The sequence below is a fragment of the Penicillium chermesinum genome, assembly GCF_028974085.1.
Source record: "Penicillium chermesinum strain IBT 19713 chromosome Unknown utg000007l:1.0-2695246.0:1.0-2697696.0, whole genome shotgun sequence".
NCBI classification, from domain to species: Eukaryota; Fungi; Ascomycota; class Eurotiomycetes; order Eurotiales; family Aspergillaceae; genus Penicillium; species Penicillium chermesinum.
In genome coordinates, this window is record NW_026695317.1 from 1,050,125 (window position 1) to 1,063,794 (window position 13,670).

The 13,670-nt window shown below is 51.4% G+C and overlaps 4 protein-coding genes across 4 annotated transcripts; 3 read left to right on the forward strand and 1 right to left on the reverse strand.

Moving 5' to 3' along the window:
• Positions 1-1,665: 1,665 nt before the first annotated feature.
• On the forward strand, positions 1,666-4,041 carry sC (sulfate adenylyltransferase; the record flags this gene model as incomplete). Its single annotated transcript, XM_058478400.1, has 6 exons — positions 1,666-1,834; positions 2,015-2,042; positions 2,098-2,280; positions 2,640-2,785; positions 2,844-3,820; positions 3,859-4,041. 6 exons carry the CDS (start codon positions 1,666-1,668, stop codon positions 4,039-4,041), a joined length of 1,686 nt encoding a protein of 561 aa, XP_058326730.1.
• A 680-nt stretch (positions 4,042-4,721) lies between these two features.
• On the forward strand, positions 4,722-6,524 carry N7468_009105 (uncharacterized protein; the record flags this gene model as incomplete). The annotated part of the gene is made up of 1 exon (XM_058478401.1): positions 4,722-6,524. One exon carries the CDS (start codon positions 4,722-4,724, stop codon positions 6,522-6,524), a length of 1,803 nt encoding a protein of 600 aa, XP_058326731.1.
• A 339-nt stretch (positions 6,525-6,863) lies between these two features.
• Positions 6,864-7,652, reverse strand: N7468_009106 (YoaK family protein; the record flags this gene model as incomplete). Its single annotated transcript, XM_058478402.1, has 1 exon — positions 6,864-7,652. The coding sequence occupies one exon, from the start codon at positions 7,650-7,652 to the stop codon at positions 6,864-6,866; it is 789 nt and encodes a 262-aa protein (XP_058326732.1).
• A 1,523-nt stretch (positions 7,653-9,175) lies between these two features.
• Positions 9,176-12,638, forward strand: N7468_009107 (putative ubiquitin conjugating enzyme; the record flags this gene model as incomplete). The annotated part of the gene is made up of 4 exons (XM_058478403.1): positions 9,176-9,338; positions 9,389-9,952; positions 10,014-10,625; positions 10,717-12,638. The coding sequence occupies 4 exons, from the start codon at positions 9,176-9,178 to the stop codon at positions 12,636-12,638; spliced, it is 3,261 nt and encodes a 1,086-aa protein (XP_058326733.1).
• Positions 12,639-13,670: the final 1,032 nt, after the last annotated feature.

The window sequence follows — 13,670 nt, forward strand, 5'->3', positions numbered from 1 at the left end:
TTTGTCCTTTACGCCAAATCTCTTCGTATTCATGCCAATACTAACCAGACTATCCAAATTTTTTTCTTTTTTTTCACCTTCAAATATTACTATAACACTAATATAACACAGTCACAACCACATTTCCAAAAATTTTCCAGGCATCTTGAGACATCTACCACTCTAACACGTTTTCAAATAGAAAAAGAAAAAAGCATAGCTAAACTTGACAGATGGGAGCCAAGACGTGTAAACACAAACCCTGTGAAACACGCAATATACAATGGTGTAACAACTATGTTCCGAGGACCCCTATTTCCGGCATGGGTCGTCAACATACACAGTAGAACATAATAGTTAGCTTCCTGACTCAGGGACAACGAGGGAGCCGCATACGACCTCTGCGGGAGATTCACACAGCCAAGTGGGTATTTCAGCATCTCAAATGAGTGAGAACAGGCATACTTGTAGACAATCTCTTCCTGACTATCTCGTGTTCATTCCCTAGAAAGAAGGCCATATCGACTGGGAACAGTACTAGAGACGAAATCAAACATCCTGAATGCAGAGACCACTGATCACAGATAACAGGGAATTATGGCATTCGTACTTTGCAGGATTTGTACGCATGGTTAATTGAGAATGAGACAGAAATCATGTATGGCATTGTATAAAGTCCTGTAGAATACAAGTGCGAAGTATACGCATACTTGAAGTTCTGGAACGGACGCAGGGTCGGCACGGGTGGGCACCGCCAAGCATCTCAAGCACGACATTTTCGGCGGAGGTTGCGTGCTTCACCACGTGACCTTAAGCCTCCATGCCGTATATACGCAGTACAGCGCATAAAACGCCGCCCAGAAGCAAATGTTATAGTTCGTATTGCTAGGCTGGGGATAAAAAGTAATATGGAATCTGTATGATGCCGCTACTGCTGCACGATGCCACCTGCCAAGACGAACCCCGTATCAGAGAGCCCGTGACCTAACAGTATACAAGAGAAGCAAAGGATCATCATGGCACCCGACTTCGGACGGACCATAAAGTCCCTGGAGATCCCGCCATAACGCGTACGGGCATCTGAGTCTCCCGGGAGAAAGCCCGGTGATATCCAGGGGCGTCGCAGATGTGGCAGCCAAAGGATGATCATTCCCTTTCTCCGGTCTTATACGTAGCATACGGTGTCCCTTAGATAGATCGGCATCGGGCGCCCGGCAGAACTCCTAAGGCTCTTGTAAGCTGAGCCTGTCGAATGGCACGCTTATCTCCGGGCGATGAAACCACGGAACCCACTAGGCTGCTAGCTATCATCGTCAAGGCCAGGCGCAAGGGCAGAAGGTTCGAACGTGGTGAAACGAAAGCCCGGAAGAAATACCACGGTCTGGGTGCGTCGACCCCATCGAACTCCAGCCAAGACTCCGCCCTGCTCCACTTATTGACGACTCTCCCGGCATTGATTGTCGTGCTCTGCCCGCGCATACGACGCCCTTGGTCCGCTGGGCGAGTAATCTTGGTAAAACCTGATAGTTTTTTTTTTTAAAAAAAAGGAGCGCCCCCGGTCTCTTCTACCCTTATTAATCTTCTTCCTCTTCCTCCCTTCCTCCTCTCCTGTACATTACAACCTTTCCAGCGGGGCAAATCTTCATCCCACTTTCTCTTTCTCTTTTTTGCCCCTCCATATACACAATGGCCAACGCTCCTCACGGAGGTGTCCTGAAGGACCTGCTCGCTCGCGATGCTCCCCGCCACCAGGAGCTCAGCGCTGAGGCCGAGACCCTCCCCGCCATCACTCTCTCCGAGCGTCAGCTCTGTGACTTGGAGTTGATCATGAACGGTGGTTTCTCTCCTCTGGAAGGTAAGTTGAGAAGACCAATTGATTGTTCTCCTCCTGTGCCAGACCCTTCTACGCTCTCCCACATCCATCAAAAGGAATGGTGTGTCTCCCCATTGTGGGACACGGACTTTCTTACGGCGCATGGAGGGGTAATTTGACAACTTTTATGGAGTTTTCGCTAATTCCGATGTCGCCGCACAGGGTTCATGAACCAAGCCGATTATGACCGGTATGTTTGGCGAGATGTGATGACAAAAATCCGAGTACTGATGGCGTGTGCATAGCGTCTGCGAGGACTGCCGCCTTGCCGATGGCAACGTCTTCTCGATCCCCATTACCCTCGACGTTACTCAGCAGACCATCGACGCGAACAAGCTTAAGGCCGGCGCCCGCATCACTCTACGGGATTTCCGTGATGACCGTAACTTGGCCATCCTGACCATCGACGACATCTACCGTCCCGACAAGTGAGTGGCTCCTATTTTATTCTGCCTGGCACATATACGTGTTGGCTTCCCGTTTTGCTCTTGAACGGCGTTCTTGCTTTTTTTTCTTTTTTTCTTTTTTTTCTTTGGATCGCCATATACCGCCGATCCCCGCAATGGCGCCATAGCTATCTGACGCCATCGCGGGGCTTGGCGCTTTTGCTGCATTTGCTCTGTCGTGGTCACCGATCTATGAGATTGATATCTTCGAATTGGTTGTACTTTTTGGCTTTGTGTGCCCCCCCTGAAGATCAATTTTGTTTCACTCATGCAACAATCCCTGCTGATCTGAGACCGTGCTTTCCTGTGGGTCAAGCTGACGTGGTTACCCCTGAGTTTAGGGAGAAGGAGGGCAAGCTTGTCTTCGGCGGTGACCCCGAGCACCCCGCCATTGTCTACCTGAATGAGACCATCAAGGAGTTCTACATTGGTGGTAAGGTCGAGGCTGTCAACAAGCTGAACCACTACGACTATGTTGCTCTGCGCTGTATGTTTCACCCGGAAATGGATATCTTCAAGGACGCACTCTTCTAACCCTAATCTAGACACCCCTGCTGAGCTGCGCGTCCACTTCGACAAGCTGGGCTGGTCCCGCGTCGTCGCCTTCCAGACTCGTAACCCCATGCACCGTGCTCACCGTGAGCTGACTGTCCGCGCGGCGCGCTCCCGCCAAGCTAATGTTCTAATTCACCCCGTCGTTGGTCTCACCAAGCCCGGTGACATTGACCATTTTACTCGTGTCCGCGCCTATCAGGCCCTGCTGCCCCGCTACCCCAACGGCATGGCCGTTCTGGGTCTGCTCGGCCTGGCCATGCGTATGGGTGGTCCCCGTGAGGCCATCTGGCACGCTATCATCCGTAAGAACCATGGTGCCACCCACTTCATTGTTGGTCGTGACCACGCCGGTCCCGGAAAGAACTCCAAGGGCGTCGACTTCTACGGCCCCTACGATGCTCAGCACGCCGTGGAGAAGTACAAGTCCGAGCTGGGTATCGAGGTTGTCGAGTTCCAGATGGTGACCTACCTCCCCGACTCCGACGAGTACCGCCCCGTCGACCAGGTCCCCGAGGGCATCAAGACCCTCAACATCTCCGGTACCGAGCTGCGTCGCCGCCTGCGTACCGGCGCCCACATCCCAGAGTGGTTCTCCTACCCCGAGGTGGTCAAGATCCTGCGCGAGTCCAACCCTCCTCGCGCCAGCCAGGGTTTCACCATCTTCCTGACCGGCTACATGAACTCCGGCAAGGACGCCATTGCCCGTGCTCTCCAGGTTACCCTCAACCAGCAAGGTGGCCGCTCCGTTTCCCTGCTGTTGGGTGACACCGTCCGCCACGAGCTCTCCTCGGAACTGGGCTTCACCGCTGAGGACCGCCACAAGAACATCCAGCGCATTGCGTTCGTCGCCACCGAGTTGACCCGCGCCGGTGCCGCCGTCATCGCTGCCCCCATTGCCCCCTACGAGCGTTCGCGCAAGTACGCTCGCGACGCCATCTCCCAGGCCGGCTCGTTCTTCCTCGTCCACGTCAACACTCCCTCGAGTACTGCGAGAAGACCGACAAGCGCGGTATCTACGAGAGTGCCCGCCGTGGCGAGATCAAGGGCTTCACTGGTGTCGATGATCCCTATGAGGCTCCTGCCAAGGCTGACCTCGTCGTGGACGCTTCCAAGCAGAGTGTGCGCAGCATCGTCCACGAGATCATCCTTGTTCTCGAGAGCGAGGGCTTCTTGGAGCGTGGCCAGTAAGCTGGTTAATGAGATGATATTTGCTAATTTCCTTTGTTCGATAAAATATTCGCTCTGATGGGCACATAGAAACGTGTGCTACGTGCGTTGCGATTTGATTCCCCGTACTAGATCTACAATATATGATTCTGAAGACCTTTGATTTTTTGTAGAGTGCTTGTTTAAACCTTTGTAGTGACCTCAAGCCTTGCTGGCATATCCATGAATTCCGATCTTGTATCATACTTGGAGCATTCCTACTGATTCTTGTCACAGACTATGAAGCATGCATGTCTTTACTGTTGTGTTTACTAGGATGGGGTTGGGAGCTCCATAGGGTCTCATCCAAGTTTGCCCTTCAACAAGGCTATGGATTTGTTGGTGCAACTGAAATGGCCTACCAAAAAGAAAAGCTGGAGCTTACCATGTCATCCGGGCGTTATCAACTGCTTGCAGGCGATTAACTCGGTTGACTTGGTGTGAACAAGTACGAACCGGCGTTATCACTCGTACTAGCTGGTGCTTCTACACATCATAGTCTCCGGTCACCAATTCTAGCTCACACAAAATGACACCCGCCAATACTTCCTTACGTGAGCTGGAGTTGTGCCCCCGGGCCAAGAGCGACGTGCAAGTATACATATAAGTCACGTGATATTCCGCACACCGCAACCATCATATCTACAAGCTTGCTTCACCACATGACTGTCCTTCCAGCAACAACCATGCTGCCCCCACGAAGCGCCCTTGGGCGAATACCGGCTCATGCCCGACGGGTCCTTCCAGTACGGCCACACTGTGCACATCCTCAACCCCGACATTTTACTCAAAGAACACCGCTCCAAATTGCACCTCCGCCAGGTCGACCCCAACTCGGGTTCCTCTCACCACTAGCCCCGAATCGACTCCCCCCACCACTCGCAATCCACTTGCGCCAACATTTCGGCCGCCTTATTTCCACAGAGAGCCGTGAAGGCTACAAGCGCCGAATATACCGGGGCATCAAGATTGGTCTATCCTTCTGGGCCATCCTTGTCTTGTTCGAGGTGATCAAAACAGGCGCCTACCAAGAGGACCTAGAGCACCAATGGCCGACACCGGGGGAATGGAAGTGGAAGAATCGGTACTGCCTGCGTAATGCGCAGGCTCTCCAGCACCCTGAGTATATCGGCAAGATCATGACCAATTGGCCCATGGTTGGCGCCTACTTGAACCAGCTTATCGAGGAGCTGGAGGATACTGAGGGAGAGGGCAAGGGGATTGTGGACCAGGAAGAAGGGGGGATTCTGGTTGAAGGCGTTGGACGGACGGGCCTGGATATCTCGGCGAAAAGCGAGCCTTGGCGCCGCGGCTACCACCAGGCCCTGATGGGCGCGGCCAAGGCAGCGGAGAATCTGGACGGCTGGTTGACGGATCGTAAGGAGAAGATTTCTGCGCCCGCGGAGTATGTTGTTGGGCCTTCGAATCCGAGACCCAAGCCCATGCCTACAAATCAGAAGAAAGTGCTCCATGAGGAGAATTGTGAGGCCGCATCGCCACCGCCAGAAACATATTATATGAAGGTGTTGACGACCAAGGGGTTTGACACCAGACAGAAACTGGATGCTGCGCTTGCGTATGCAGACTGGCTGGATTTCAAAGGGCTCAGTTCTACGGCTAGTGATATGTATGCCTGGGCAATGGATATCGCGGTTGCTGGATACCAAGGCGACGCCAGCAAAGTCGTCGATCCTAAGACTGGTGTCCTGAAATTCGCGGACACAAATTGGGCCTCGGAGAATATCCTGCGCGTCTCAACTGCGCTCGCAGTTCACAAGGCACGACAACATGATCTCGCTTCCGCACTCTCCATCTTCACCTCAGCGCTCTCCGTCCGACGTTCTCTTGAGAGCTTACCTGGTCCTGAACCTTCTCCCCGACCCATCACACCACCAAAACGAACTAATGATATCTTCAAACACGTCTTCGAATCTCTCCAAAATTTCCTCATTCCAGCCGAATATCCCCCTCCACTCCCTTCAGGCGACACTCCCGCCCTCCACACCACCAACCTTCAATGCGAAATCGCGGGCTTGATGACCTACATCGGCGAAATCATCCACGCCACCTCATGCCGCGAGCCAGGCCTTTCACGCGAGCGGGGACTCGGCTGGACCCGCGATGCAGTTCTCATTGCCGAGAAGCACATGAAGAGATGCTCCAGCCCCGCCGACCGGGATGCCCGCCAGCAATGTGCGCAATGCATCAAGGTTGGCTTGGAAAACTGGAAGTCTATGGTCTCCTTCCTTCTCAACCAGGCCCGCAGAGAGGAAGCCGAAGCTATCGAAAAAGCAGGCAAGGCATGGTGGGGTGGCCAGAGTGCCGCCCAAGCGAAGGCCAATGAAGTGCTTAAACTGGAATCCGAGGAGGCCGAACTAAATGAGCGCATGCATAGGCTTTTGCCTGTTCTGGACGGCGAATCTAGTCTTGGAAGTCTAGCGCCTGATGTATCTTTGGCTATGTAATATAGATCGGCTTGGAACGGACGGCTAACTGGAGTTTTCAAGGGTTTTGTATAATATATGCTGCCTGCAGCGCGTACATATTGAGTTCTGGACAAGATCTATGAACCGTGAATTTTATCTGAATGATAATTCCATACACTAAATTACATTCTTCTACTACTAGTAGTCGAAGACCTTGACAAATGAAGTCATCCTTTCAAGAAGCCCTCCACGTATTGACTTTAGTGTGGATCAGCAGGACCAGCCTCTCTCTATTACTGGTATGAGCCAAACGGATCTAGGCGACTATACAATATGAACATCCAATATCAGACAATCCCTGCCATCACCACCGAGATTTCACACCTTCAAATCGCCAGTCATAACTTCAGGCTCCAGAATCATAGCCCGGTTAATCAGGAAAGCGAAACAGACAACTGCCTTTAACCCTCCACAAAGCAGCATTGGTATCCTTGACCCAACCTTCTTCTGAACAAACACTCCAACACAACACCCAGCAGCAAGCATAATCAGAAACAGCACCCTCCGGTTTCTCAACCGATTCCTGAGCTTCGCCAACTGCGGATCAACACAAACATCAATGATCGCCGCCGTAGCCGCAGCAGTCGTAATCTCTGTGATCTTCAACGACCGCGCCATGGCAACCTGCCCTCCACTTGAAAAAGCCATCAACCCCACCACCACTATGGCAGACCTCCCGTCCCTCTTAACAGGGCCCATATTCTGGACAGCCAGTGCGAGATATATGAGAACTGTTTGCACCACATTGCTGATGAGCAGCCACAGCCGTTTGCGCACCCCGATCCAATTCCCCATTTGTCCGAGGACGAGCGCGCCAAGCACGAACATTAGAAGACTGGAGGCTATGTTGGGGATACTGTAGGAATGCTTGGTCAGGCCCGCTGCGCCGATGAAGAGAAAAAGCGTGTTGCCAGTTTGATTCGAAGCGAAGCACGCGTAGTCCGGCCACGCGGCGGCATCTTGGATGCCCGTCGCGAAGGTAAGCACCAAGAGCTCTGTTTCCAGGAGCATGTCCTCGCGGATATCCTCACTGAGGTAGGACCATAATATAGACCGTGGACTCCGGGGCTCACGAGCCTCCGGTGTACTGGACGAGGACTCGGGCATTGTGAGGTTTCTCAAAACGGAGACCAGCAGATCGGATTTAGTTATAGTGATAGGCTATCTATCCCCCAGGAATGGACTCGTCATATCGGAAATTAGGTTTCTTATCCTTCCATTCTTGCTTCGAATCCCAAAAGGAGTATGCGTCTCGTCACGACGATCATCCCGTCCTTGCTGGCCTTGAGCGCCCAATAACCAGCGTCGCAGGCCTGGTGAAAGATAAAAAGTAAACCCTCGACTTAATTGCCACGACGGAACGTCGTCCTGTACGGCTGGCCCCTAGGGATCACTCTGACTTGGCCCTAGATCTTGATTTTGTGCTCCGGGCACATTCTGGCTGACATAGTGTGGGTTCGGGGGGGATGGAATTTGGGGTTTCATCATTCGGAATCCTGGCGACGCGGCCTCTGCACGGGGTTCCCCATCGACTTCGAGATAGGCTTGATAAGGTAATGATATGTCCTCTTTGCGATTATAATTCTTGGCGATGCTGGTGGATATGTATGAAAAGAAGATTTGTCAGTCTATTATGACAGGGGATCATGTTGTGCTTTCCGAGGCTCCTTGCTTGCATGTTGACGTTGTGGGGTGTTTTTAAAAATGATGTTTTGTGCTCTCAGTATGCCGAGTTTGTTTGAGTGTATTTTATGTGTGTTTAATGCTGGCTCGTATCATTTGCAGTGAGGCGCGTTCCTATCAATTTGGCATTTGATCTCCGGGTGTATGTAATGTGTTTGCGTCCTGGCAGGGCAGATTGAATACTTCTAGTGTACTTATCATGACGATAGAGCTATATGTGAACCAGCGCGAGTATTATATATATCCCTATAGTAGAGCTGGCTCGACTAGCGTAATCAGATGGCGACTGTGGGGACAAGAATGGAGCTTATCACTAATGAGAGGCCCCGAAACCATGGGTGAGGATCTATAAACTTTTCCCATAGTGAAAGACTAGGAAACATGCGAGGCCTCTCAGTTTCTGCAGGGGACTCTCGGAATAGCCTCTTCGAATCACAGAGATGTTTCGGAAGCGTTGAAAGACTTAGAGTACTGGGGACATCGATAGGGCAGATTCTCCTTCTCGATTCCGGGAGCTCAGAGCAGGCAGCTTAGGATGTACACAGGCACCAGATGAGTCCAGTTGAAATTATGACGGCAGAATGGATTCACAGAAGGAAGAGTGATTTGCCCAGTCAATATGTCCATCTCACCCCCAGAAGGCAATTCCCCCGCTGCCTCACCTTCTATTCATGCCGCCTTCAGCATCTGTTGTTTGTAACAGCCACCCTTCCTTTTCCTTTTCCCTTTTTCCACCTCTTCCTCCATCTTTCCATCTTCCCCAAGCCTTTCACTTCGGCTAGTGCTCTCTCGTCTATCCAATTTCATCAGGCATTTCAAGCACTGTAGCTTGAACTGCTTGCCCTGGCTTGTTTCGGCAATACACGGCTGAGTCTTTGTCCTGATCTCTTGTCAGCCTTGACAGCCCTTCAGCCTCCATCTCCATCAGTTTAGCGTGATTTTCCATCATGCCATCCAAAGAATTTCGTGCCCATCTACGGGAAGCTGTTATTCCAGGTCAATACCGCCATCTGACTCGCGTTCAAGAAGGTGAATTTGAGGGATCCATCGCTTTTGTATTCTCCTCGCAAGAATCGGAAGAGATTGTTGAATACTCTGCTATTGTTTCTGGTAAGCAACTTTGAACTAACTATCTGATTCGACTGCTGACTCGTGTGCAGATGACCATGACTACCCCCAAAATCACAGCTTCGTGGTCTTCGCGACTTCTGAGAATGCGAATCCGGCCATAACAAAGGCCTTGGATATGGCCCAGAAGGAAGGCACCTTCAATCAAAGCACGATCCACGAACTTCTGGCCGCAATGGAGGACCTTACGCTTAACGCCCTCAATGCACCTCAGGAGCCTACAGCTCACTCTGACACTGATGATTTCGACGCCTTCGGTGATAGTGACTTTGATGATTTTGATTCGGAGAGGCCCATCAAAGTTTCCTTCCTTATGGTTTCCGCAGAGAAATTGCGAGAAAAGATGTGTGCCGACTTACGAGACGCTAAGGCTGCAGGCTTCAGAATCGGCCTCATCAGAGAGCCTGGCAATCCTTTCTTGATCGTGTCAATATCCTATCGGATCTCGCGACTTGGCATCTCTGAGGATGCCATGCAAGCGTGGAAGCTGGAACGACAGGACTACTTCGTTCTACTGATTCGATACACGAAGGTTTATGTGGATATGAAGGACGTATTTGAGCTGGGAGATATTCCATCTCAGGATTCAGATGCGCGTTGGTCTCTGCAAATCGTACAAGCCAAGTTTGCGTGCCGCCGAACAGGTCTTCGCGACAGCCAGTCTGCCAGAAGCCTCATCAAAAGCCTCGCGAGAACAAATTGCCTCTGACCTGCGGTCTTGTTTCATCTCGGAACCCCTGCAAAAACTGTTGAACGAACGGTTTTTCCCCATAGCAAAGCTTCGACATAAATTTAACTTCTCGTGGACAGGTGCAGAGCTGTTTTTCCAAAATAACCAAGGCATGATTTCCAATGATGACAATACCAACTCTCCGGACTACCAACGCCCAGACGACTGGGTGACGCCTGCTCCAGATATCTTTCAGAAAGATCATTTTGCCAAGGTGTCACCGGACCTGTCCAAAATGTCGTTACCACTGGTAGCAATGCAATACGTACTTCGCCATTTTGCCAAATGCGGTGAGTTTTGTCTGGTGTGCCATTGCAAGACCTTCAATCCATTTGAGACTCTCAAGCCTTACGTGTGCTCGAATGGATTATGCCTCTACCAATACATCGGCCATGGCATGGGGTCTAATTTAGAACACACCATCCGGACCCAGCCAAAAGTCGTTGACTTGCTTGTTAGCCTCGTCTATGCAAGTACATCGGCGGGCCGCCTTGAAGATTTCCCAACCGGCCTGGGATTGAAGGTACCCAGACTCGAGAGTCCCCGTGACCTTTTTTTCCCCAAAGCCCCACGACGACATGTGGACCTGTCTGTTGCAACCGCCTCAGCAGGGTTGTGCCAATTCCAAAGCCCCCAAGTACTATGATGCATTCCTTGACCCGGAGACAATGACCCTTACAGGAATGGAAATTGGGAAGAACACATTCACAGTCGGTACCTGGGTTGCTTTCGGCATGCCCGGGAACGATGTGATCTCAGCTTGGAGCAGTCGAATCACTTCCATTGATCGAGATGGCGGATTTCTCATCCTTTCTGAGCCTGTACCCTGGCAGGAGACTGCATTCCGGAAAGTGCTCCCACGAACCAAAATCTCGGGTGAGCAATTGGCTGTCAGGTTTGCGCTTTATGACACAGAATTTGACGACTTGACTGTTGGTGGCAAACAATCCGCTATCAGAATGCTGCTCAATTCACTACCAGACGTCGTCACAATGGAGAGCTATCTGAAGAAAAGTGGACCGGAAAAGACTTTCTCATCTTGGGATCGGCTGAATCCTGCCGCGCTTGATACTCTTCGGTGGATAGTCGCATCCAATAGATCCTGCATCATGCAAGACGATACAAACCCTGATCATCTTGTGAAGAATATGCCTGGCTATGTCCAATTTCGCCTTATCCAAGGAGCCCCAGATAAGGAACACCGATTCATGCAGGCCGTCAATCAGCATTCGATGCTGCAAAAACCTCGGTGTCCAACTTTGTTCGCCTGGCATGGAAGTGATCTCCACAACTGGCACAATATCCTACGCCAAGGGCTTCATTTCGATCAGATAGTCCATGGCCGCTCTCAGGGAAACGGCGTGTACTTTTCTAACCAATTCACAACCTCTTTAGGTTACTCCAGGGGACCAGAAGTAGGGGGGACATGGCCAGGCAGCAATCTGCACATTGCACGCGTAATTTCGCTGAATGAGATTGTCAACTGTCCAAGAAAGTTCACCTCCGTTAGACCCTATTTTGTTGTCGACAACCTGCAATGGATCCAACCTAGATACCTCTTTGTTGGGACCACGGTTGGGACCACTGACGCAGCTTCAGTACCGTCAGTGAAACCGAAGAAACGGCGTGCCGATTCAGATTCGATTTCCATCTTGCCACAAGATCCTCAATACGTTGCTTTCGGCCCGAATGGAGCCAAGATCAATATCCCCATGTCTGCCCTCAGCTACCAACGTCGCCAGGCTCTCTCAAAAGTTCTGCCTGTTCACAATGATCCTAGGGCGCGCAGTTCAAAGAAGCCTTCTCGGGTAATGGACGGCGTTCCCCATGACGACGACTTGCGGAGCGTGGCTAGCGAGGCTGAAGACATTGCCCTGCTACTTTCGGACGATGAAGTTCTCCCGATGAAAAATCTGGCGGCCCGCCCTGTCACTAATAAGATGGCATTCGAGCCTGATAAGCTTACCAGTGGATCTGTCTCTCTGCTTGAGGAACCTCAGTACTCAGACAGCAAAACGACATCGGTCCTCCAGCGCCATCTGAAAGCAGTTCTTAAGCTTCAGAAGACTGAACGATTGGATGAGCTTGGGTGGTATGTCAATAAGTATCTCCTTCAGACTGTTTACCAATGGATCGTTGAACTGCACTCTTTCGAAAAAGATCTCCCCCTCGCTAAAGACCTTGAAAAGCGCAAGCTTCAAAGTGTCATCCTGGAGGTGCGATTCCCACACCAATTCCCCATGAGCCCTCCCTTCGTTCGTGTGATCAGACCGCGCTTCCGGGAGTTCGCACAGGGAGGGGGTGGCCATGTCACGAACGGCGGGGCGTTGTGCATGGAGCTCTTGACCAATAGCGGATGGTCGCCGGTGGCTTCTATGGAGAGTGTCTTTCTCCAGATCCGTATGGCTATCACCAGTACGGACCCCTGGCCTGCACGCCTCAGTGCCAATGATGGGCGCGGCAGCTACACCATTCATGAAGCTGTCTCCGCTTACAAGCGGGCTTGCCAGACCCATGGTTGGGCCATCCCCACGGAGTTACCGACTGCTTGAGAGGTGAACACTCCTTATTTCCGTGATCTCTCATTCTTTCCTTTCTTTCGCCTTGCTTGTCTATGGAATTTCAGAGGGGTTTCTCCCCTGGTACTCGTAGGATGCGGGGTGGATGATTCCATGTAGCCTGGAAATTGTGACTGGGGGGAGAATGGTTGTTCTTGCTGATTTGAGGGCCTTCGGCGTACCTGATCTATTGCTTTTCATATGCAGTTTAGTTCCGGCCCACTGTAGCATTACCTCTTCTGTAGGATTAAAATACCACAATGTTTAGTACTATTTTTGAACACCAGAACATGTCGATTCGAATACTGCGGTCTGAACGGGGGTAGCTTCTACGCAGGCTGACTGAGCAGAGTCCGCAGATCTTGAAGTTGTATCAGTCATCTATAAACTAGAATTGTCAAGGAGCTTTAGTCATTTGATCATCAGAAGGATGGGATATGTCGATAGTGCGAATAGTCTACTTTATAGTATCTGACCCCGACACAATCCACAGCCTCCCCTAGCAGGGTCGCCCCCCAGTCATAGCGCCCCCGGCCAACATCCTCTTCTACGGTGCCGGCAGCCTCGTATGAGCTTGCGCCGGCGTAATGATAGAGATTGTGGAGTTGGAGAGGGTGCTGGGGATCCGCGGCGTTACGGCCGAGGTGGCAAAGAAGTTTGCAATTACGACGAGGGTGGAGTAAAATGCGGTGGGAGAGATGATTATGCTACTCGGTGGATATTCCACAAGGTGTCGTGTACCAACCCTTTGTGCGAGGATTGTTCTGACCTGTCGTGTGTATGCGTGTATGAACCGCTGAATATGAGTCTAAATGCATGAAGTATTGGTCGCTAGTTGAATATCTGGTGGTTGAGTCGTGAGGCTGAGTCGCGTGTTTACTCCGGAGCCCAGACAGCCTTTGTCGCATATAATTTGTTCTCATCAAATAGACAGGACGATACACTCCACAGCCATCAATCGATCAGTCACAAGCCAGCGAGGTTCGAGGTTCAGGAATCGACTATCGAGCCCCATCATGGCTGCAT